Raw genomic sequence first — 24,122 nt, forward strand, 5'->3', positions numbered from 1 at the left:
TGTAATTTGTATTGTGTTTTAACACACTCTTTTTACACATGCAGTGTCCAATTCTTTTAGCCTAAAATATAAGAACTAAAATGACAGTGTTTAGAGTTCCACAGAAGAAACGACCTGTTCTATTTTGGCACTGTTGAACATGGTGTTGATCTATTAGCTTTTGTTAACAGACCTGTCTGACGTGTTTGTCACATTTTGTTGTGGTGACTGTTGCTGTTTTACTGGATATAGCATGATGGATGGTTTAGTTTGTTCAGTTTAAGCTGCAGATTATGGACAGTCGGTCATAGTGACGGATTTGTCATGAAGTAGAGATGTGTATGGGTTTGACTTCCTGCAGGATTGTGAAATGATGCACTGAAACTGTTGGACATATTTCTGATGTTCATTTGTGGCAGCTTTTTCACAAGTCGCATCTCAGTTTATGCAGAACAGGATATATTGTAATAATTTAAATCTTAAAAGGCTTGAGATTTTCTTGTATGTTATTATTATTATTGTTGTTGTTTATTAATATAATAATATATTTGTTTATTAATATAATATAATTTTTGTTAATGTACTATAATTTGTTAGGAGGAGCAATGAGGGGGACAAGGGGCTGCAAACACATACGGTACTGTATAACCTTGTTTTGTACATCAGTAGGGCTCTGAAAGACTGTAATTGTATTAACAAAAAAAGACTAGATTTAGACCGTCTCAAACTGACTTCAGAAATGTTGTTTTTGTGACAGTTTTGTAGACATTTCCAATAAGATCAAATGTATGCCACAAAATGGTTAATCTCAGTCAATATAGACAGATGTGGTCTAGTTTATTGTGTTGATATACATTTGCAGGAGAGCTAAGAGGTGCATTACTTTACTATGCATCCCCCATTCCCCCATTTTGATCTGATACAGTCATCACTGTTTTATTAGTCTATATGCAGAAAGTTCACTCCTGTCAGACGAGCTGTTTGCACTTAAAAGGTCAAAGCAGGGGTCTGTCTTACACTCAATCATTAAGAAGTAATCGTTTTTGAGGGATTGCTGCTGCTACCATAACCACAATATACCTTTCACATAATCTCACCATAGACCCAAAGTGGTTTTATTTATACGGTATCGCCATCTGCTGGAACAAAGACAGTCCTGCCTCAAATGTAAAACTAGACAACAAAATGATGATAGTTCTCCCAGTGTTCATGGTATCTGGATGTTCCTGATCAAATCCAGTTGCAGTAATTCTATAGTACTATAATAATATCTATACTACAAGAGAAATAATAAATAAATAATCAACAACTATTTTGATATCTGAGTAAACATTTTAGTAATTTTTTAAGCAAAATTACATATTTGTTGTTTCTAGCTTCTGTAATATGAGGATTTTATGCTTTTCTTTGTCATACATGATAGTAAACTGAATACGTTCGGGTTTTGGATTGTTCTAACAAAGCAAGACATTAGAACATCAGCTTGGACTGTGGGAAATTATAACAGGCATTTTTTGCTGTTTACTGTCACTTTATAGACAAAAAATTAATTGAGTACTGTGAGTAAAAAAATAACTGTCAGATTAGTTTATAATTATAATACATGGAATTGTTTGTTGTAGCCCCACATTAAACACAATGAATCAGTACTTAAGGGTATCCATTAACAGTTCCAGGAAAAAAAGATTTGATTTCATATGTACTATCATATGCTGTATTTTGAAAATATGTCCTGAATAAATATTTTGGAAAAAAAAATTGAATTAAATGGATTTGGATTAAATTTTATATATATATATATATATATAATATGTTTAGTTATAACTTAAATCTATTCAAATACACGTCTGTTTTGTTGAATACTTTGAAACTTTTTCAAAGTTTAAGTGAGATGCATTCATGTTGTAGTAATGGTAATGTTCATTGATATACATTGGGATTGGCTCCCACTTATGGGAAAGCATATTTCAGGCTTGAAATCAGTCTACTCAAAACCTTCTCTCCAATTACCCCTCAGGAGACAAAACTATGAAGGAAGCTCTAATGTTTGGGACTTTCCCTCCACCCATAGATTCTGGCTCATGTATCTATGTCCAATACATGCATTAGACCCCCTCCCCTTTTGATTTTAAATCTGCCAAAATCCTTGCAAACTAGTGTTACTCTGTCCTGCTCAAGAGCTGAGGGGACCAAATACTGACCTGAAGGATCAGAGCAAAGCCTTTGAGTGGGTAGCTAATTCCCTCTTTAGCCCTCATCAGCTGTCCTCCGGGCTGGGATGGAGACGTGAGCGATAAAGCAAAGCTAGTCCCATCTGGCAGAAAAATACAAAATTAGCTAGTAGAGAATGAATTGTAATACTTACTCACTTGTGTAAGTTTTTTTTTTTTTTCTGTAAAAAAAAAAAAAAATCACTTTCTTGTCCAATCATCTCTCTTTCCTTCATAATTTGAACACATTATTTTCTTTAAATTAATTCACTTATTAAATGAAATTCCTTTAGTAAGATAACTTTCTAGCCTTTTCTGACTGGATCTCTGAATCTATTGACACATTCAACCCCGCTGCTTTTATTTGTTTATAAAATCCGAAGCTAAAACTGAAACTTGTATGCTCTTATATATCAACAGCAAGTGATTTGACTGGATGTAGACGGTGATTTTGAATGTACAGTTGGCTTCTTTCCGTCTCTTTCTGAGAGCTTTACATTTTACAATTCTGCTTATTGTACATCTTTCAGATGATGGACACATCATGATGGTTGCGTTATTAGAGGTGCCCAGCTCATTAATAGTGAGTATAGAGAGAGAATTGTTGTCCAACTTGTAACTTTGCCATTACAGCAGAATTAAAATGGCTAATTTGTCTGCTGACTTTGATGGAGAGCTAATAATTCTGCTACTGATTAATCCAGATAGGCTGCTTACTTTTGGTGCATAGAAAATGTTCACTAACTAGCAAGTCAGTGGTTGTATTAGTAACAGTAGTATCTAGTAGTACAATAACAGGTTTATTCTAGTATCTAGTGGTATAATAAACAGTTGATTTGCTACATGAACAAGCAAGTAGCTTACAATATCAAAAAGACAGACTTTTGTTCAGGTGTTTGGTTAGTGCTTTGCAGAAGGTTAGGATTACAGCAACTGGATGTCCTATGTCTTAGTAAGCTTAATAGACCTATTCCAGTCAGCACTGCTTTACCAGGCGTCTGTTTTACTCATGTTGTTGTACATATAGTCACCCACTTCTTTTCTTTTACAGATTCTTTGTTGATCCATAGTGATGACGAATAAGCGAGTCCCAACCACATTACTGTTAATGTTTTTGAGACAATGACACTCAGTTTAAAGTTCATGATGTGCACCTAGCTAAAACCATAATACAAGAGTCCCACAATACACCCTACCTTCATGAAGCTTATAATGTTCAGTTTTTGTTATTTAGCCAACCAACATTAATATAAATGGGATAGACAGCGTAATAGAAACAGCTGCCAGTGTAACGGCACCACAAACTGCATCCTCTAAAATGAAGGTGAATCAACACCTGTCTAAAGCACTTTCAATAAAAACAGAATATCATAACCTTCATTTAAGGTAGGATTTATTGCAGGACTGTTGTAAACTAATAAAATACTAATATATTTATAGAATACAACTAATAAATTGGCAACTGTGGCAAGTTTATATTTATATTAACATTTGAAACAAAGCTGCTTCCAAAAATGAGACGTAACTGAGACCCCCTGAGGGCCGTTACTTACAGTGTCAGTGACTCTATTGCCCCCTGTTGCCCCAATTGATGAGTAATACAAGATAAATTGACACTGGGCCCAATTTCATCTTTACTTGAGGGCTGATCTGCTGCTGTTTTGAGTGGTGCCCTAACCTATCTGTTAGCCCTAATGGAGGCCAATATATATAGATAAGTGTGTCTTGCCAGGAAAATCAATATCTATGTGCCCCTTGATGGTTTTTTGAGTTAAAGTGCTTTGTTTTCTGCCATTGCCTCGAAACAAAGAGGCTATGGGTCCTTCTATTAACAATTCCCAGTCAACCTTGAGACGAAGTCGCAGACACAGACAGAGATAGAAATAGACAGATGGGGTGGTGGTGGTGGTGGTGGTGGAGGGTGACAGCATCGCTACCAACATCACTAGAGCGTTAGATTTGGTGGAGGATAGAAAAGCATCATCAGTGGAGCATGGGCTAGAGCTTTGAAGAAGTGCGATGTGGTGTAACGAGACAGAGATGGGGTTTGAATGGTCAAAATAAGGTTTCAATTATAACAAAGATAATATCATTAGAAAAGTGTATTTTTCAAAGAAATAAGGATGGTAAAGAAAGGCAAAAGTTTAGTGATGGTAATCATTTTTGTGTGTCTAGTAAACCGAGGATGTTGGTGAATATGTTGCAGTTATTAAAACAGTCAGATTTTTGGGAATATAGTTTTATTGAGGGAGATAAAAATGAGCTTCATCTTGCAATTTTCTAATTCCAGTTATGTCTGCCGAAAATAAGAGAAATAATCAGGCGAAAACTGTGTGAATAAAAATTCTGGATGTTGTCTGTCCTGTCCAAATAAATATGACCCGTTTTTGGCTTGTTTAGGGGATATAAAACTCTGTACTGTAAAGAAATTAGGTAAATAGCAAGATGCCTTCCCTTTCCAAACTAAATAGTCCAGTTCAGTCAATCATCAGTCAGTCATCAACCCAGTTCAGTTAACCCTCATCTTATTTCTAAAAGCACAGATCTAAGCAGAACTCTGGCTAAAGTAAACATGGATTTTTGTATAGAATAAATATAGCAAGTTTGCTAACAATGTCACAGTTCTCAGGTTAGTTAAGTAATGCACCGACATGATAGTTGTTATGCTTGGCTAAATGTAACCATGGTAATACACACTGTGGTGCATAGTCTGTGTTTTATACCGTCTACATATCGTTTTGTCAATTTGAATTGATTGGCAAGACAAGAAACAAATTGTTTTCACTGAGCCACACTGCACCTGACAGAGCTCCACCTCGATGGTCAAAATACAACACACTGAAAGGAAAACTTCATACAGTTACTCCATAAAATATATAGCAAATATGGAAAACATGTAAGTAATTTCTAAACAACAAAACAAATGTGTCCCTTTGTAACACAAGCAGGCAGGCAGTGTTCAGCTTTTGCTCTCCTACAACCACCTTTTTTATCCAAGGAAGTTGAGAGGGATTTTCAGATATTTGATCATTTAAAAAAAAAAAAAAAAAATTGTAACAGTAGCCCAAAGTAAATGTGAAGACTTGTAAGTGCTCCACCTCGAAACATTTCATGCTTTGATGAAAAGGCTGCATAAACAGCATTTACACGACTTGGTCTTAGGAATGAAATTCTTATAGTGATGGTGGCTAACCTCAGTTATTCAGTGATAGGTGAAAAATAGAAAACCTATTTAAAGACCCTGTGGAGTCCAACATTTTTAGTAGGCAATGCCACCCTGAGTAAAGCAAATGCTTGTGACTAAAACATGCAAAACAGAGATGTGAATGAAGGTGCTGGGATCTAGGCTAAGATCATGAGGTTAAAGACAAACAGAAATTTAGCTGTTCTTGTTAGAAAGTCCATGACAATGACATTTTCAAAAGCAAGCAGTGGGAGTAGTTCTTAATTTTCTGTTTTCACTGGTTTATCTCTGTGTTTGAGCAAGTTATGAGCTTGTACAACTCCTGATAATATCGATCTACTCTAGAACTTTGAAGGAAAGACATACTGTACACATGTATATTACATAGTTGTCAGCTACAGTATCAGGTATATTAGTGTAAGGAAGAGTTTCAATCCAAATGCTGTATTTTGGAAAATAGTTTACAACAACAATATTTTATTATTAAGCCTACTAATGTTAAATGATTAAGAATTAGAGGGCTATGCTGTAACATTAATGCAGCATTGTACTCTGGTGTTACACCATCATGCCACCTCCCAGAATACACTTATTTGAAGCTGACAGCTCCATTGTATTCTGGGTGAGGGATATTTATACTATATTGGTAATCTACAATTTCATTATTTTATTTTTTTTTCAATGAAAGATGGCACTCATTACTTTTACAATGCACTGTAGTCTGTGTGTTAACTATAGTTTCCTTTTTTTGCTACCAAATACCTGTATTTACAATTGCTTACATCTACTGGCCTGACCGAAATATTGTGTATCATAGAAATCTATAATTGAGAAGTAAACATGAATTTATTTTTACACAAAAATGCCACAAGTTACTTTTCCAGGCAACAGCTTCAGTGGCTCTTGTTCACTTTGCGGCACATTTCATTGTGGAATGAAACTCTTCATTTGCAGTTTGTACATCAGGCAGATGTTACAGTATGTGTGCGTTTAACTGTACAGCGGTGTCGGTCTCTCCGCTGAACTAAGAAGCGGGTGACTCTGGGCTGGCAGTCTGGGAGAGTGGTGTCAGCTTGAACGACGTACAGGAATATGAGCTTGACAGTGATGGACTCGAGTGATGGACAGTGGGTTTAGTGATTTCCAGGGCAACAGCCGACACCATGGAACACTCATACCCTCTGTTGTGTTTGGACAACGTTTCTGATTCTTCAGACACATGGTTGTCCGCTGGTGATGAAAACAAAACCACGATAATTTAGCAGCCGGTAAAAAAATAAACATAAAAACTTCTTCACATTAAAGTTGTAAGAAGATAAAAGGAATAAGGTCAGTTTCAGGTACCTGTCTCTGAAGAGCATGATGGACAGACAGCTCTCCTGGGACAGCCCATGGCAGGGATGACTTTTTCTTCCACTCCGTTTTCTACCAGCATGTAGAACTGCAAATTCATACAGAAATTAATTAAATGGTGAATGGGTTTTTATTAGTTCTGAAACCATTTGTCAATGAATCAATTAGCTTAATAGAAAAATAATTTCAGTCATTTCATTCACTTCTCAAGCAAGACAAATGTGAAAAAATGCCACATATTCTCTTATTCCAGCCTCTCAAATGTGATGATTTGAACTTGTGTGTTCCGCATGTTATGAACAGAGACCACACAGATTCAAATCTATTGACCACATCAGTCAAGTCACATTAATCTCAGATTCACTGGATGGCTTCCTTCACTTTAAGACGTATATGAGAGAGCTTGGTGATGATGGTCTTACCCGAGGCACGCTGGTGGTGGTGGCTTCTAACATGCTCTCATCTGTCATGCTGGTCTCACTCACATTATCCACTGAGGGTTGTTTGTGGAAGAATTTTCTAGTTCTGTGTGGAAGACGGTAAAATCATTCATGCAGTATTTTAATTAATTTATGAATCCCAAGAATCCTCAGACTCGCTCAACACATAATTTTACATACAGATATTCAAAGACCCACATGGCATTTACATGGTTATCAAGTCAAAGAGATGGTGTCCTTGCATAATGTTATACATTCAAATTGATCATGGTAGAAAATATCAAAATGACCTTTACTCTCTATGGCCTGTTAATAATGTTATCTAGCACTGCACCCCACGAACACGCACACACACACACGGTGTAAAAGCACAGCAGATGCAGCACACTGTACAGGTCTCAGTCGCTTAGCTCTGTGTGTTTAATCTCTTTAACATACTATCGACCAGAGAGGATAAATCTAGATTCAGTGATGTACTAGCCCAAAGGCCGTGTGTATGTGTATGTTTGCTATATTTGCTATATTTATATGTCTGACTTTAAAAACACAGAGTATGACAAACGGCGTTTTTGCCCGTATTGCTGTGTGTACTGTGTGACTCTTAACATATTTGTGTGTGTTGCAGAGGAAACTCAACCACCAAACTCAAAAACTGAAGTGCACTTGCAGTCAAGTGCAGAAGGCAATTTGAGGTAGAGCTATTGGCGGCGATGTAGTGTTTCCACTGGGGTCATACCTCACCGGCTCCATTTTGTAGCCGAGAAATGACCTATTTTTATGTGTAATTGCTGTAGAACAAGCTAAACCAAGCATGTAATTGAAAGCGTGCTGCTTCCACAGGGGGAACCAAGGCTGCAAACGTTAGGATGTAGTATGTGGAGGGGGAGGGATGTGCTTTGTGAGTCAAAAGAGTGGAGAATGCCAACAGCCTTGTCCGTAAGCCAGCGAAACAACCGTAAAACAAATCAGCTACTTAGATACAGCTCAGGTGGAAATAAAAGGGAGGAGGGGTGGCAGTATGTAGTTTACCTATGCTCCTTACTCAGCTAACCAGGGTTGCATGCTGCCATTCGTTCCACATGTGATCTGCTCCCTGACCCCCTGCTGTCATGCTGAGACACCTACATTACACGGATCATGCCACCATGGGTTTGATAGACACCTCTAAAGGCTGTCAGCTCATTCATTGTTGAGGCCGCTTCTCCCTGGCTATCTGTGCTGCCCCGTGCTTCCAGTGTCCAGCAGACTAAACCCAACACTGCTTATATTGTACATCATTACTGTCGTGCATACACCAGCACATACTGTGACGTACTGTATGTGTGGATATATATATATATATATATATACTTTTTTTTTTAACTCTTACATTTACCATTTTTATAAAACCCATAAAAATGGAATTCTTTTTTTCTCTTCTTTTTTCTCACTTTCTCTTTTAATTTCCCTCTTTCCTTATTTTTCACATTACAATTTTATATGCCTTGGTCCTCGTGTACCACTTTTTGTCCTCCTGTCCTCTCACCCATAGCAGTAGGTGACGCAGGCAGCAATGGAGAGCAGGGAGATGAGGACGACCATGCAGGCCGCAATGACCATGTTTCTCCTTTTCTCTTCCTCAGCCTGCTGAAGGTCCCACCACTCCAGGTCACTGAACTGACAGCGCTCCCCCATGTAGCCTGATACACAACTGCAACAGGTTCAACAAAGACACAGTTAAAAGTTACACTGAATTTTTCCGATGTGCCAGCCATTTAATAATGTAATGTACTGAATGATCAGAATCCACTATTGAGAAATGAAGTGCGTTCTTCAAGCTTTTCAACTAAGTGGGTCATGTGCATATGCTACATTAAATATAATACAATGCAAAATTATGTAAAAATCCTAAATTTTAAATAATAACTCTCTTAACTGTATTTTGTTAGAACCTGACTGACTGCACTTAGGCTATAGATTTATGCTACATTGAAGTTAACAGCAGTACACATTACAAACTATGGAAAGAATAACATAACGAGCTATAGTGTTGTTGAACATTGCAAGGGAAAAAAATTATGTTAACTATATATATATATATATATATATATATGCAAAACTTAAATATCTTTACTACAACCCACAATTAAAGCTGGATATTATTATACCATTCAAGATCACATTCACAAAATGTTGCTTTTCACCAGATTTTTTTTTTGTGCATATGTCATTTTATGTTGCATGTGTTTAAATATGAGAAAGTAGCAATAGTAGCAATAGCCACTGTCATGATGCAGTGGCTTTAATCATGGAACAACAGTGACACCTACAGCTTGTCAGCTGTCATAAATAACATCAGAGATAGAAGTGTGATGTGACAAGCTGTTTGAAAAGGAAAATACTTCCCAAAGAACACTTAAATATTCTCCTGATTACAGTCTGAGTGACTTTATATCTGTTTGTATTGAGCATAAATGAACATTACGACCTCTCTTGAACAAATGAATAGCAGCCTTTTTTATGTAATGTGTTACGTATGTGTTATCTAATTATCTAATCCGGAGAAAGGCCAGCAAGCATGAGCACACTATCAGTAAGCTGTTCAACTCGAAAGTGGCAGGTCAAATAGAGGGATTACACAATTGGAAGTTTATTTACTTGCATGCATAGGACTCCATTTCAGGAAAGTAGAAGCAGACGCCCTGGTATAGACAGTAGGACTCATGGGTGGAGGGGCAGTTCTCCACAGAGTTACTGTTGTGGTGCCGGGTGGTGACTTCAGCAGGGCTACTGGTCGTCACCCATGTCGATGTGGTCTCCAGCTCTTGAGACAGAGGATTAGGGATATGATGTGATTACAGTACGGCACTACTGTGTATCTTCAGTCAAAGTCTGCTATTTGAAATACTACTTGTGTCTTGAAGTGACTCATATATACACTGTATTCTGTCTATGATAAAAGGGATTATTTTACATCCCAGATGTGAGAATGATAGATACTAGGGATTCGCCTGAGTAAGCCCGGTTACTTAATCACAGTGGTTTTAAGCCTCCACTTTACTGACTTTGAGCCTGATATCTCACCACTTTAAATAGTACATGTGATGATCAGTAGCAGGAGTGAATATAGTTTCAGTGTTTGTCATGGTGTTTGTAATAATCTAAATGGGGGAAAAAAGTGGTACTCAAAACTGTATTTGCTGTAAAAATTCAAGACGCACCTTGACATGTTTTCCCATTGATGTGGTATCCAGCCTGGCACTTGCAGAGATACTTCCCCAAAGTATTTTGGCATTCAGCGTTTTTGTTACAATTGTGTGTTCCCAGTTTACACTCATCAATATCTAAAACACAGGGAGAAGAAAAGATGACTAATCTTTTATAACCTAAAATGTTACCATATTCAAAGTATCACAGGTCTACAATTCTTCAATTCATAAATTTAATGGTACCTTCTCATCAAAATATAATCTAATATAATCTCTATAAGCAGACCGTACTCGCTGGTACATTGATGAAAGCATCAGTCACTGAAACTGGCCTATAAAGAACTTACTGAAAGACTTAGCTGCTCTCATTAATTTTTATCTTACATTACCTTTGCTTCCCGAGCAGCTCTTCCACTGAGAAATGTTTTTACTTCAAAAACTCAATTCCACTCCATTCCCAGCGCTGTCACCTATGCTAATATGTAGCCTGCAGTTTAAATCCCTGCTACAGAAAAGTGAGATAAAACCTTCTCTGTGCCAAATTTTTATCCCATAGGCTTTTTTTCAGGATATGTAACTTCATCCCTCTAAGACACTTTGATAGTACAGAAGAAGAAATACTCACCCACACACGACTGTCCATCACCCGTAAAACCTTCAAGACATAAACAGGTTGGGCTGCCAGCATGAAGCAGGCACTGTGCATTCACATCACAGCGGAGTGAGTAACACTCATTCTGGTCTGACAGAGAAGGGGACATATGGAAACATAACATGGAGGTAGAGTAAGATATCGAATGGTAGGAACCACAAATCATTTTCTTTTGTAAAGGTGCACTGTTACCTGAGACCATCTTGTCTGTGAAGAGAGTTGGCTCACTGCCCTTGAGAGATGTCAACTCAGTGGATTCACTGTCTCCAGATTCTACACAGTTAATACGTAAGGTTATCATTAGCATTTATCATCATTTAGAGTTCCTACAGAAGTGTCTCCCAGCATAAAATAAATCACCTGCTGTCCCATTTGAAGCATCAGAAGGCAAGCAGGTTTTTCCGTCAGCTGATAGGATGTAACTTGACAGACAGGAGCAGTGGGAGAATCCCAGTTTGCTTTCACACGCCTGGGCACAACCTCCATTCAGATGAAGGCAAACGTCTGCCCCTGAAGATAAGGATGCAAATCGACGATGAGAAGCCCAGGAAATGTCAAGGATTAGAGGATTCTTTGTTTGATCTTTTCTGTTGTTCTTGGCCTATATATACTGTATCCAAGTATCATATTTAGAGGCTGTGCATCTACACTGAATGTAGAGAAAGTTGCTTTGTTGATATAAATTTTGTAAACTTAATAATAACAAAAACGCTTTAGCACTGTTTTGGCTGGAAGAAGACTCCTCTCCTCCTTCCTTCTTCCTTCCTGCCATACAATATTATTCTGTTGTTATGCCACTTTTAATTACTAGTGTTGATATACCAACTCCTCAGATCATAATCCCTGTTTTCTCTCTCTGTACCTGGTTTAGCGAGGGGATGAACCACCACAATGGATGCTGGGTGGACCATGCTGCCATGGATACGTTGCAGTTTCTTCCCAGTCCGCTTGTGTACGCTCCTCAGCTGCTGGTGCTCCCAATCAGAGATCCAGAGCCTGTCCCCGAATACTGCGAGGTCAAAAGGTCGACCTGGACCAATCAGAATAGAGGAGGAAGAATTGAGTTCACTGGGTGATACCAGGTGAGAATTATTTTCTGTTCGTTCAGCAGTTAAGTCCATGACTACAGTAAGGGCAAGAACACACTGGTTCAAGTGAACACAGTCACTGAATGAAAGAGTAAATTGGACAACTGGTAGAAATGTTGTGTGTATTTAGGAGGACTACATTTATAACCTGGACTGAAATGATAGCGTGGGTTATTGGAAAGCAAGAAGATGCATGTGATAAGCATTTGACGGCTTTCTGAACAAGGTATTGTCGTTCTCAGCAGACTGCTGCATCTACAGATAAATTAATGAAAGGTTTGGATAAAGTTTTAATTGACATACGCCAAGTCCACAGTGCACTTAGGTAATTTTCTTCCCCTTGTATGGTGGCTGCTCAGTGCATCTAAGGCTCAGCTTGTTTGACTTAGCTCTGTGTTGTCAGATGCAGCATTGCCTTCATCAGTCTAAAGTGTACAGTACTTTCTCAGGCTTAAATCAACATTTAGCAAATACAGCTGCACCCACACATAGATTTAGTATGTCAGTCTCAGTTGTAGTTCGAAAGCTGTAAATGTATTTATCATCTCTAACTGTGAGGCTCAGGTGTATTATGGCCCTGATTTTAACATAAACAATTCTGTCTTGTATTATAATACTTAATGATGTACTTTCCAGTACAGTGTCACCTCTACATGTTTGCATGTGCATGTTTCAAACAAGCCTCACCTACTTGGTTCTCTAACAGGATCCGTCGGTCTGAGCCATCCAGGGCAGCAGTCTCCACCAGACCCCTCCGCTGGTCGCACCAGAACAGACGATCCTCTGTGAAATCGATGGCCAGGCCACTAGGTGACACAAGGTTGGTGCTAGCAATGACAGTCCGAACTTTCCCGTCTAAAGAGGCACTTTCCACCACAGGCTGGGCTCCCATATCAGTCCAGAACAACTTCCTCAAAACAACAAAAAGAAGTATATTAGGCAGATACTTATTAATCCCATTTAGAATTTTTTTTTAAATAATATAGTATTTAAAACAGGACCTCTTGGTAATGATATGACTTTACAGAATATAAAACAAAAAGAAAAGTTTTTATTCTTTTCACTTTGAAACTACTTAATAGAAAAGGGGGGCAGTGTTAAAGTCCAGAATGATGGTTACAAAAATTCAGTGGTCTTTCCAGGGTAATTCAACAAGTAGAGCTGCTATTGAGATACTGAAAATTTGCCTTGTTTGAAAGAACTGGTGCATGTATGGTTCCTGGCATACTCACTTTGCCAAAGGATGGACTGCGATTCCTCTTGGTTTTTCTAGCCCTTTTCTCACAATGGTTTCTCTGTTCAGTCCTACCAAGGTACTGCAGTCAACAGTCGACTGGCTGGAGCGCAACAGTACAAGTAAAAACAAAAGAGAGTAAAACAGAGAACAAAAGTCACGTCAGTTTTGTTAATGTTTAGCAACATAACAATTACCTGAAAATACTATAAACTTTATCCACACAAAAATTACTTAAAATGCCTGTTGCCAATGCTTCACAGGGTTTGCTTGAGGTTTAATAAAAACAAAACAGACAGACATAATCGACACTGACCTAAGCACTGAAAGTCACATCAACAGAGTGTGGCCCAGCATAGAAAAATAAAAGTAAAATTTCTACACAAGATTCATAAGTCTAGCACTAAATGAAACCATCTTTTCATGGAATGGATCAGCTGAATTTACTTATATACACACACCACAAACCTTTTATCAGTCCAGTACATCCTGCGGTGAACCCAGTCAATGGCCAGTCCCTCTGGAGAGTTCAGATTCTCAGACACAACAATGTCTCTGGACCCACCGTTCAGATCGATCCGCTCTATTGTCTTCTGGCTTGTACTAGCAAAGTACACCTTCAAAATGCATACAGAAATTTTTCATGAAGACACATTTATCATATAAAATGGGCAAATGGTAAAACATGCAGATAATAATCTAAACGGAGAACACCAGAAACTACCAAAATGTGAACTAAAGGTTAAATGACTCTTGATTAAACATTGGTGCAACCTATAGGCCATCAAATTACAGCGTCTGTCCACTAGGTGTCATTGGATGCCTGCACCAAAACCTGAATCTCATCCACCTAAATGTGCTGCTCTGTAGGAGTCATGAGAGTGTAGGAGGTTAGTAAAGTACATCAACACACACTCATACTCTACTACAACAGCAACTAATAAAAAAAATCTGACTCAAAATGACGATACTAAATGAAAGGGGTTTTCATCTTACATCGTTCTGGACCGGGTCATAATCCAAAGCTATGATTGTTCCTCTGGGCTCCTCCACCAGGGTTTGATCACCAGTGCCATCAGGATTCATTCTTCGTACATCTACTAAATTAGCAACTAGCAGATACGGTGGTGGTCCTGAAAAATACCAAGGCAGTGTTTTTATAATCAGATCAGTTGTACTGTAGTAGATGTTAACACACTAAACTCATAATTTGCTTTTCTTTGCAAATTTTTCTTTGTCATTTGCAGACTGTGTTTGTGGAAGCAGAAGATAAACAGTGAGATTTAGACAGATAGGAAGTCTGTTCATCTGTGTGGGCTTATGCGCCTCAGCTTTCTGCTTTGGCGTGGTATGACTCACCCGTAGCAATACAGCGCTTGCCATTTTGGTGGAGCTGGTAGCCAGGCAGACAACCACACTGCCACCTACTAGGGGTGACGGGAGTACAGAGCTGACTGCAACCCCCTTTGTCTACAGATGAGCAGCCTGCAACAGCCAAAAATAGTGTTACACAGATAAGTTATGTTCTCTTCAAACATGCTCCATTTTCTAACAGGACTTGGCTCCATGTATTTATGTAATACTGCTTTTTTTTAACAGCTTAAAACTCCTTCCGTCTTGTAACTTTTATTACTGATGAGAGAAAATCCATCTGTGTTGTTGCACACTTTGTCTCCCCTGATTTTACCTGAACCCCACTATAAATTTGGAACTCCATTATTAAATGAAGCAAAATAGAAAGGCCGCTTTCTTGCCTCGCAGTATTTGTTTTGGTATTAGATTGTGTGTGTGTGTGTGTGTGTGTGTGTGTGTGTTAAATAATTCCATAAAGTTATGAATATTAGGTAGATTTTAGTTTCACTGTAATATTGTCCATACCAGTACAGGCTTGTCCGTCCTCCTGTAGTAATGATCCCTCAGGGCACACACATATGTCACCCTCATCTGTTTTCAGACATCCATGGCCACACTTAGTCATATTGCCTTCACATGGTATGATCTCTGATTGTAGAAAGAAATGTATATCTTAAAACACTATTTTCCATTTTAACAGTTATGGTAAAAATCTGATCTAAGCAAATAAAAATTAATTAATAGAAACGTGGACAAACAGATGGACAACAAGCTCTGGTAAAGTCCCTGTATGAAGTGTGCTGTATTTCTGCTGTTAAAGTGCGATGAGAGTGCAGCCTAAGCCCACACTGTGAGAGTGATGTAATGTTACCTCACAGGAGTGTGGTATCTCCTGTACTTGTGAATATGCTCCATGTATACACAGACAATATACAGATATGAATTTAACGTGAAATAGTTACAGGAGCAGTTGCTGTGCCTCTTACTGTTGACTTCTTCCTACTGGTAACAGGTAAAATTATTGCGCTAGCTTGCTTGCTTTTTGAACTACATACTGTACTTTGAACATTAATTGAAGAATACATTATGTGTAAATGTGCAGGACGAACTGTACTACACATGAAAATGATGAAAGATGGCATGGAAAAAAAAATTCAAATTTTACTTGAAGCAATTTACATGAAAAACTGCTTTTTTAAGTGCCTTTGTTTATTGTGAATTAATCTTTTCCCTATTGTTTTTATTGAGTCTAAAACAAAAAACGTAAGCAGCGTCACTCTATCCACCTCCTCCATGTAATCTCTGCTGCTGTCTCCATTGTCTAGTCTGCTGCTTGGCTGCATGTTTGTTTTCTTGTGGACCTTGGCAAAGGTTGTCTACTTAGACGGCTTAGAGAGACAAAGCTGCTGACCAGATATGTTCCCTATTGAAAATGTCATCTCGTTATCTAATCTCATTGTGTCTGTGAACCTTTCCTGTTGTATTGGCCTCTCAGCTGTGAGATTAGAAGAGAAGAGATTAGGATGTGTCCATAATGTCTTTTAATATGTTATGAAGTTAATCACTGTGTAGACACCACTGTAGCTTTTAATGGCAAATTTGGTCAGAAACCAACCGCATCTTTTTTGATGATTTAAGATCACCATTATTAAATGAAAAATTTAAAATTTAGGAATACACTAAACACACACTAAATACCCAACACTAAATTTAATCATTAAACAAAAAAGATTTCTATATTTCTTAAAAATCCTTGTCAAAATCAGTTGTTCTTACCAATTTATTTAACTAAATAAAGATTTTCTTATACGTTCCCTCATGACTGCAAAGCATGTTTGTGCCAAAAATATTAGATTGTCTGCGGTATCTGTTCACTTAAAAACAATCTGTTATGCAGGCAGACAACAGACCTGCATTATGGCAGAGAGCAATGACCAGACACATAGAAAAGCTATATGGAATAACTGAATTAGTGTAATTACAAAAAAAAAAAAGTTTTCAAACAGTATATGTTTCAGTGTAGCTCCTGACAGCCAATATTTAGAGCTAGCAATCAGAATCTCTCATTTTGACCAGTTTCTGGCCAAATTAACAACTATCAAGCATTTCCAACAGCCACTATTACATTTTTAATACAGGCCATCAAACTGATATATTGATCTAATCCTAAAAAGGTAGATTGTTAGATAATAACATTTATTAACATCCTTGTTCTCATGAGCTTTAAACAGCCTCTCAGTCTAACCACTACCAGGCCTTCAGGAGTGCGACAAGTGACCCAAAGTAACCTAACACACAATTGGCAGCTCACATATGTCTGGTCTGTCTGGTTGTCTGTGACCCAGCCTTTTTATTGGCTCAGTAGGGTCAAGGTAGTGTCTGTGGGACAAATGCCACCTTTCATAACACACACAAAAAAGATAATGATCTAGTCCAAACCAGAGTTATATTAATTATACTGAAAGACAGTGCAACTGTTAACACTTTTTGAATAAAGCCAAAATGTTTCCTCTCTTGTTCTTATTTCACTAAACAGGGATTCTGCACAGCTAGGAAAATTGAATTGATCGTTGTCAACTAGTTGCGTAACTTCATCTGCTAATTTATTGTTTGTGTGATATCAATTCTTCACATCTCTAATAAACCCATTAGAAAAATCAAAACACAAAAGAATAGAATAGACATTAGTTATGATCAACGTGTTAATAATAGCAAATCTGTTTCCACTCTACCTTGACATGTCTTCCTGTCTGGAAGGAGGGCGTATCCTTTAGGACAGGTACAGAAATAGGAGCCTGGGATGTTTTCACAACCAAGCGAGCAGCCATGGTTCCAATGGGCACATTCATTTACATCTATGGCGCACATAGACAAAAAGTGTGGTATAACTTTTTCATAAATATATTACCCTGAAATTCCTGAGATTCATACTGACTTTAGTAAAAATGCACTGACTGAACTAAAAATGTTTTATTGCGATTTTTTTTTTTTTTTTTTAATTCTTTGATTTAATGGCAAACATACCAACCTTCACAATAAGTGCCTTGCTTACTGAGAGCAAAGCCTTCACTGCACTGGCAAACCCCCTGCTCAGCTAGATTGGAGCACACATTCACACAGTTTCCGCTCTGTTTGTCACACTCTGTTTGAAAGGGTTAACAAAAATAGATTATCAAAACATTTTCATTTTCATATATATACAGTACAATGTAAATAAAAATAATAAAATGGTGAGATGCTACAGAGCAATTTTAAATGTCGAAGTTCAGCCACAACCTGGAAAAGATGATGGGGAGTCTGCCAGCGGCTGGTTAAGGGCATGTACCACCTTGATGTCAACTGGGGGTTTTGCCATTTGTTTTATGTTAACATCCAGTGCCTTTCCACCAGTGTACTTGTTCACTTGTTTTATAACCCGAGATGCAGCATCACTGTAGTATAAGTGCTCCAGAAAAACTGATATCCCCAGTGACTGAGACCTAACAAAAACAAAACAATAAAACATTAATAGAAATAATCACAATGCCTTAATTCTGGAATCTTTGACACTTATTGAAATGTCTTTCTTCACTGAGAAATGATGTTAGATAATTTCAGACGTCTCAATATTGGCCTGTTGGAGATTCAGTGACAAAAGTAAAAAGGATGAGTAACTGATTTGAATACAATGACATGCTCACCGAAGTGGCTGATCTATGATGTGCAAGGCGTTCCCATTGTAATCGCAAGAGGCGATGGCACTTTCTCCTTGCAGACCAAACTGAACCCAGAACAGTCTGTTGTCCTCTCTGTCAATCGACAGGGCTTTCAGTTGCTCGGCTATCTTAATAAGCGTGGTTTTCATCTGTCCTGTCACATCGGAGCGTTGGATACTCGGAGTCATTCCACCGGACAGCCAAAAAAGGAACCTGCAAACGTATGTTTGGAACTGAGAAAGATGGCTGCGCAATGAAGTATTCTGAAACTTCACCATTGTTTTTTTTGCTCCCTTTGTGTCCTACTTTGTTACAGAATATTGCCATTTTTAGTTAGATGCTTCTACTGATGTCCCCATTTGTCCCTGAATGCTAATATTCACCCCTACTCAGGAGTCTCATGAACCTTTTGCCTTATAGTCACATTTTAGTCATGTTTAGAAAAGTAAAAAGTAATTTAAAATATGCTCATGGCATTTTATTATCACGGTGAAATATTCTGAAATATTAATATAAATCCCTCTCTGCCAGTATTTGCTTTGGCGTATCTACTTGCCAGTCTACTAGACCAAAAATGCAATAAAATGACTCCCTGGCTAAAAACGAGCTGTCTTTTACGTGACAGATCGGTGGTATGTCAGAGTCAGTCTGGCATTTTTGCACCTCTGTGCAAGCCGTGCTTAATGGAGGGAGATGAAACATTTATACAGTAGAAACACAAAAAATGCCAGGAATCTCCACTGTGTGCGCAGAAGCATGGGAGTTATAAATGTAATCTCATTTGACCTGTCCTCTAACTTGCCTACATGAGGACACAAAGGTCCGTCATGACAAACATAAAAGTCTAATGCAGAATGGATTACCTGTTAGTGGGGTCAACAACTATAGAACTTGGTTGGGTCAAGTGTCTTAGAAGAGTTCTCTCATTTTTCCCGTTTAAATCCATTCTCTTGATTTTTCCCTTTTCTCGACTTGTCCAGTACACACTGTTCCAAACCCAGTCCACTGCAAGGCCTGAAATGTGTTTGTCAGATGAGTAGAGTTTCTGGAAAACAAACAAGTTAACATTTGAGTTTTTGTGATTTGGTGATCCTTAACTGCCATACTGATCTGTTACTGTAGATGGATTCAAGTTTGAATATATTTCATACAAGGGACTGGTAATCCATTTGCATCAGTGAAGTTCCTTGCTGGGGTTAGTGTTAGCTGTTACATAATCACCTGTTTGTGTGCTCCTCTCACTGATGCTTTGTAGATGACCCCAGTGTGTTTGTCAGCCCAGTAAACTCCCTCCTGTCTGAAATGAAAGTCGAGCAGGATAGAACTTCCCACACCAGCCACGAGCCTTCTCTGGTTCCTCCCATCGAGGTCCAGCCGATGAATGGCTTTACCGTGACCGAATAACAGGAAGGGCTGTATAGCTTAACAAAATCAAAAGTCACACACCTCTTATGTGAATCTAAACACTAAAACACACAGTACAGATCTTTCCAAAGCTCCATATTGGTAGACAAGGGTAACTCAGTATTCTCACTTGGCAGCGCAATGGTATAAACAATGTCACCCACAACAATGGTTGCATTAGGTGACTAAAGTTTTAACATGGTTTGTAATCTGAGAAACTTTTTATTTCCAAATGTTGTCTGAAAGTGCCATATTGTTTTTTTTTTTCTTTTTTTTATGGCTATATATTTGTGTCCACCAGCCCAACCTGCTTAATTCATCCAAGACATGCTTCTGTGTGTTTATAGGGTTATTTTTAAAGGTACATGTTGAATTGGCCCCAGGATTTGGATTGACCCTCAAATCAGGCGTGGTTGAAAATCAGAAAGATTAAAAAAACATTTTATTCACTAAATGCTTCACAACAGCATACTTGTTTGGATTTTTGTTTGAATTGTGAATGAGATTTGATGCACACAGATGTTTCTGTCCTTTTACAAGGCTTGTCCTCTGACTAACCCAACTTTTCAATAGTCGCTTCTTCCATCTTTGTGCCAATCTGCAGTTGTCGGTAAATTTGTCAGACAATCTGATGAAGAGCCTGGCTGTAATGGGGTGAAGTTCAGGGCAGGCGATACATCATCCCTTAGCAACAAACAGCTCCTGTGCTATCCTTTGACTCTCTGACAACATTCTGCTATGAACTAAGTTAATAGCTGAAGCAGTTAGTGTCACTTTCTTCTCATAGGTTTTGGTTTTAGGAAATCAAATGTTAACACGCTGAAGTTCTGAAACAGCTCTGAACATCAAAAACTTGGCAATATTTTTTATATATATATTAAATAAATAAATAATAAATCTAAATTTACAAGGAGTGCATGTTCATATCAACATGTCAGTTGTACAAATTATTATTTCTTAATACAGACATGTAATTTGCTGTCCAAACAGTTGAACTTTGACAAACTGGCCTAATTCGATCTCCGAATTGCTATTGATAGAAGTTGCTCTGGTCTATCATGGTCATGTGCAACCATGGATACTGCTCTTAACTCTGTGGAATGAAGAAAACAATGAGCAACACCAGACAAACATAATGAAATGTCTGGCCTGAGCTCCCTAAGACAGCCACTGGTGCTGAGTTGCTAGGAGACATCCTGATGAATCATTGATTGACAAGTTCACAGGGTGGTCAACGTTATTCTAGTCCGAGTAAGCTCAGCTCATTGGATATGGTTATTGGGGAAAAGGGGTGCTGTCAGAACATTTTCCATTTTACAATAGTTATTGGATCTGACAGCGGAGTGAAACAAATCAGGATACTCCTAATGCCTGGGAAGGCAAACATTATGGACATTGATTTCCCGTTTTTCATCATGATAAATATTATTAGGGCAGTTTGAGTGGTAATTTTGGCTGTTGAGTCAGTCCATTGGATTGGCCAATGCAATCCTGTTGCTCATCAAAACAATCTTGAGTATTGGAGATGCAACATTGCATAGACTGTAAGGGTTTGAGCGGTATGACAATATATAACATATAAAAGACATTTCCGCATACCACTTATACCAGGGTAGTATATATGTAGCTGTATTTGGCTTTTGTGGACAATGTTGCAGATTACTGAGCAGGACTACTTTACGGCAATAAAGAAATACTTGTTTTGTTAATATGTTGAGGTATTATAACTATCGGGTAATTTAATTAATTGAAATAGCCAAAAACTAGACCTCTCCATCTGGTTCTTTTATCTATAAATGAATTCTCAATTCAGTTAAAGGAAAATCACACAATATAGCCCAGTATTACTTTATGAAATTACACATGATAATTTAGAAGTTTATATTCATTTTTTGAATAGATGTGAGGAAGATGTTTCATATTATCCAGATTTCTAGAGTGATGTCAGTGAAAGCAGCATAGAGTGTGTGGCCCCTTATTTCTTGCACAGCCTTTGGGGTGTGATCAACTAATTTCTAGTGAACCGAGGTATAATTGCAAATTTGGCACAACATTGTGCAAACTGGAAAATGGGCTTGATTAAGATCAATACATTTTCATTAGGAGGAACACAGAAAAAGGGGGAAAAATGCCCCTGGATGTTTTGTTATCTCATATTTGCTGCGTGAGGATGCTAGAATGTAGTTTTTTGTTTAAATAAAATACATCTTGTTCATTGTGAGACCGACTTTGGCTGATAAGTATACACCTGCTTGAGTGCGGAGGAAACTAAACCAACTCAGATGATGATGTTCTTAAGCTTGACCTTTGATCTATCAGTGGAGGACACCAAATAGTGACAAGAATTTATCAATGGCTATTGTAGAGACAACTCATCATTACTCTTCATTATGTTCTGTTGAGATAAAGCTAAAGTCATCAGTTATGACAGTCGCTTTTCCTTCAGGGAAATAATCTTTTAGACGTCAGCAGTCACTACCTGTAAGCTTCATGTGACGTCCTTGTGACATCCCACAAAAAACTTGGGCTCAGTCTGAGATACACCCACTCAGCACAGGCCAGTGTACTGTACCTTTGCTACAGTGCATTATATTGTTTGCTTAGCCAAGTTCACTTTGCCACACACACTGAAGAGTGGCTGTCTTTTACCATCTGTTGCTCTGCTCTTTCTAGAGATGGGGTAGTTCTTGTGTTATTTTACACAATGTCAGGTTTGTTTTTTTTATCTGAGCACTAGCCCAAGGCAGAATAGCAGTTATCACAGTTGTAATAGTACTTGACATGGTTGCTGATAGTGTATACTGTACTTGTTAAAATCAACAGACTACTGACACACATGGTTTAAAGAACAATAGACCTCCATATACCACAGACTATCTGGTGGACTACAGTACTTTTAGAATCACTTCTGACAGTACTGTGATTTGGAATTATTGCTCTGGACAGGAGAGGTGTCAAACTCACCCGCACAGCTGCTGTTTCTCCCCGCTCGTGATAGGCGTTCATCCCAGCATCCTGTTCTGAGGGCCAAGGCTCCAGAGTTTTGCACCATGAAATAGATCAGCACTGCTGTGATCGTTGCTGCCAACATAATCCTGCGCCTTTTCCCTGCCTTGGGAGCTGCACTTGTTCACTGTTTCTCAGGCATTCCCACTATCAGAGCTGGCGCACAAGAATTCCCCAAAATCAAGCAACGTTTGCTTACAGACTGTTGACATCCTTGTCGACGGCTTTAACCCTAGAGACACAGGAACTTTACATACCAGGTGATGTCATGCTAAGAGATGAGAGAGATGCAAATCCACTGTGAAAAGATGGACTCAATAAAGAGGGTGATACTGCTATTGCAGTGTTTGACCAAAAGAGGAAAAAAAAAGAAAAGTGTGTGGGATCCTGCTCACTCCCCACCTTGCCCCCAGGGTGCCAGCCTGTTTTGGAAGCAAAGATTGAAATTCCTGACACCCCCGTGGTAAATTTTGCACATGCTAGTCCAGTATTGGAGCAAGATCTTCTTTAAGCTGCAGTCAGTGTCTCAAGCAGAATGTGGAATATGCAAGAAATGAGGCTGGGCTGAAGAAAGGTCCCACATAATAACAAATCTTACCCTCACCCCACCCCCTGACCCATGTCCATTCTGTGTGTGGATGGATGCGTCTGTTTGGAGTTTTTGTGTCTGGCAGAGGGAGGCGGGGAGATGGGCTATTAGACCGGACACAACCTTGAGATATTCAATTATTTATTCATTGGGGAACAAAATTGACTTTGGGTATTTTTTCCAGACTATTACACCATTCATAAATTACCTACACTTACAGTACAAGTATAATTTACACATGACTGAGACACACACACACACACACACACACACACACACACACACACACAATAGACACTCTGTTTTGTGTCGTGTGTGTGAATGAGAAGCCAGTGTGTCAGACTGTCTCCTGTTGACGTTCATTTGGCTCCCAGAGGGAATCGGTAAAATGAGTAATTTATAGAGAACGGAGCAGGAGTGGAGCTGATTATCCCTAAATTGTTTGTCCTCTTTTTACCCAGGAGAACAGCTAACAGACAGCAGGAACCAAAACCTCTATTCATACCCTCCAATGACTAGGATATTGTCAGCAACAACGTCACCAGTAAGCTTGTATAGGAGAAGTAGAAGATTTACACGGCTGAGAACGTTGCCTTGTCTCCTGAGTAATGTTAGCAGTCTGACGGGCACTGACCTTTTCCCACGGTTTCACCCCGGGCAGACAATTATAATGTTAATTTCTTTTCAGGTAACTGTTGCACTGAATGACAAGTACACGTGGGTCTGAATCATCAAGTTAAGTCTGTT

At 38.5% G+C, this 24,122-nt stretch overlaps 1 protein-coding gene across 1 annotated transcript; it reads right to left on the minus strand.

The window, feature by feature from the left end:
* Positions 1-4,407: 4,407 nt before the first annotated feature.
* Positions 4,408-22,896, minus strand: egf (epidermal growth factor). Its single transcript, XM_023397986.2, has 23 exons — positions 22,745-22,896; positions 19,598-19,797; positions 19,240-19,421; positions 18,362-18,589; positions 17,958-18,160; positions 17,710-17,823; positions 17,414-17,536; positions 15,207-15,329; positions 14,688-14,813; positions 14,325-14,461; positions 13,797-13,945; positions 13,327-13,431; positions 12,782-13,005; positions 11,869-12,036; positions 11,367-11,516; positions 11,199-11,279; positions 10,980-11,096; positions 10,367-10,489; positions 9,804-9,969; positions 8,692-8,856; positions 7,149-7,251; positions 6,718-6,814; positions 4,408-6,603 (listed from the first exon to the last, which is right to left on the minus strand). The coding sequence occupies exons 1-23, from the start codon at positions 22,869-22,871 to the stop codon at positions 6,398-6,400; spliced, it is 3,417 nt and encodes a 1,138-aa protein (XP_023253754.1). The 5' UTR covers positions 22,872-22,896; the 3' UTR covers positions 4,408-6,397.
* Between the last annotated feature and the right edge of the window lie 1,226 nt (positions 22,897-24,122).

This window comes from Seriola lalandi, unplaced genomic scaffold, assembly GCF_002814215.2.
Source record: "Seriola lalandi dorsalis isolate HSWRI2012SDOR001 ecotype SW California unplaced genomic scaffold, Sedor1 jcf7180002054972, whole genome shotgun sequence".
Taxonomy (NCBI): Eukaryota; Metazoa; Chordata; class Actinopteri; order Carangiformes; family Carangidae; genus Seriola; species Seriola lalandi.

Excerpts from the sequence above, each read along its gene's own strand:
- egf (XM_023397986.2), bottom strand. The coding sequence starts at position 22,871 with ATGTTGGCAGCAACGATCACAGCAGTGCTGATCTATTTCATGGTGCAA. Across the intron at positions 13,432-13,796 it reads ATGTACTGGACTGATAAAAG|CCAGTCGACTGTTGACTGCA; the intron begins GTTTGTGGTGTG and ends GTTGCGCTCCAG. Across the intron at positions 8,857-9,803 it reads ATGGAGTCCTATGCATGCAA|TTGTGTATCAGGCTACATGG; the intron begins GTAAATAAACTT and ends AACCTGTTGCAG.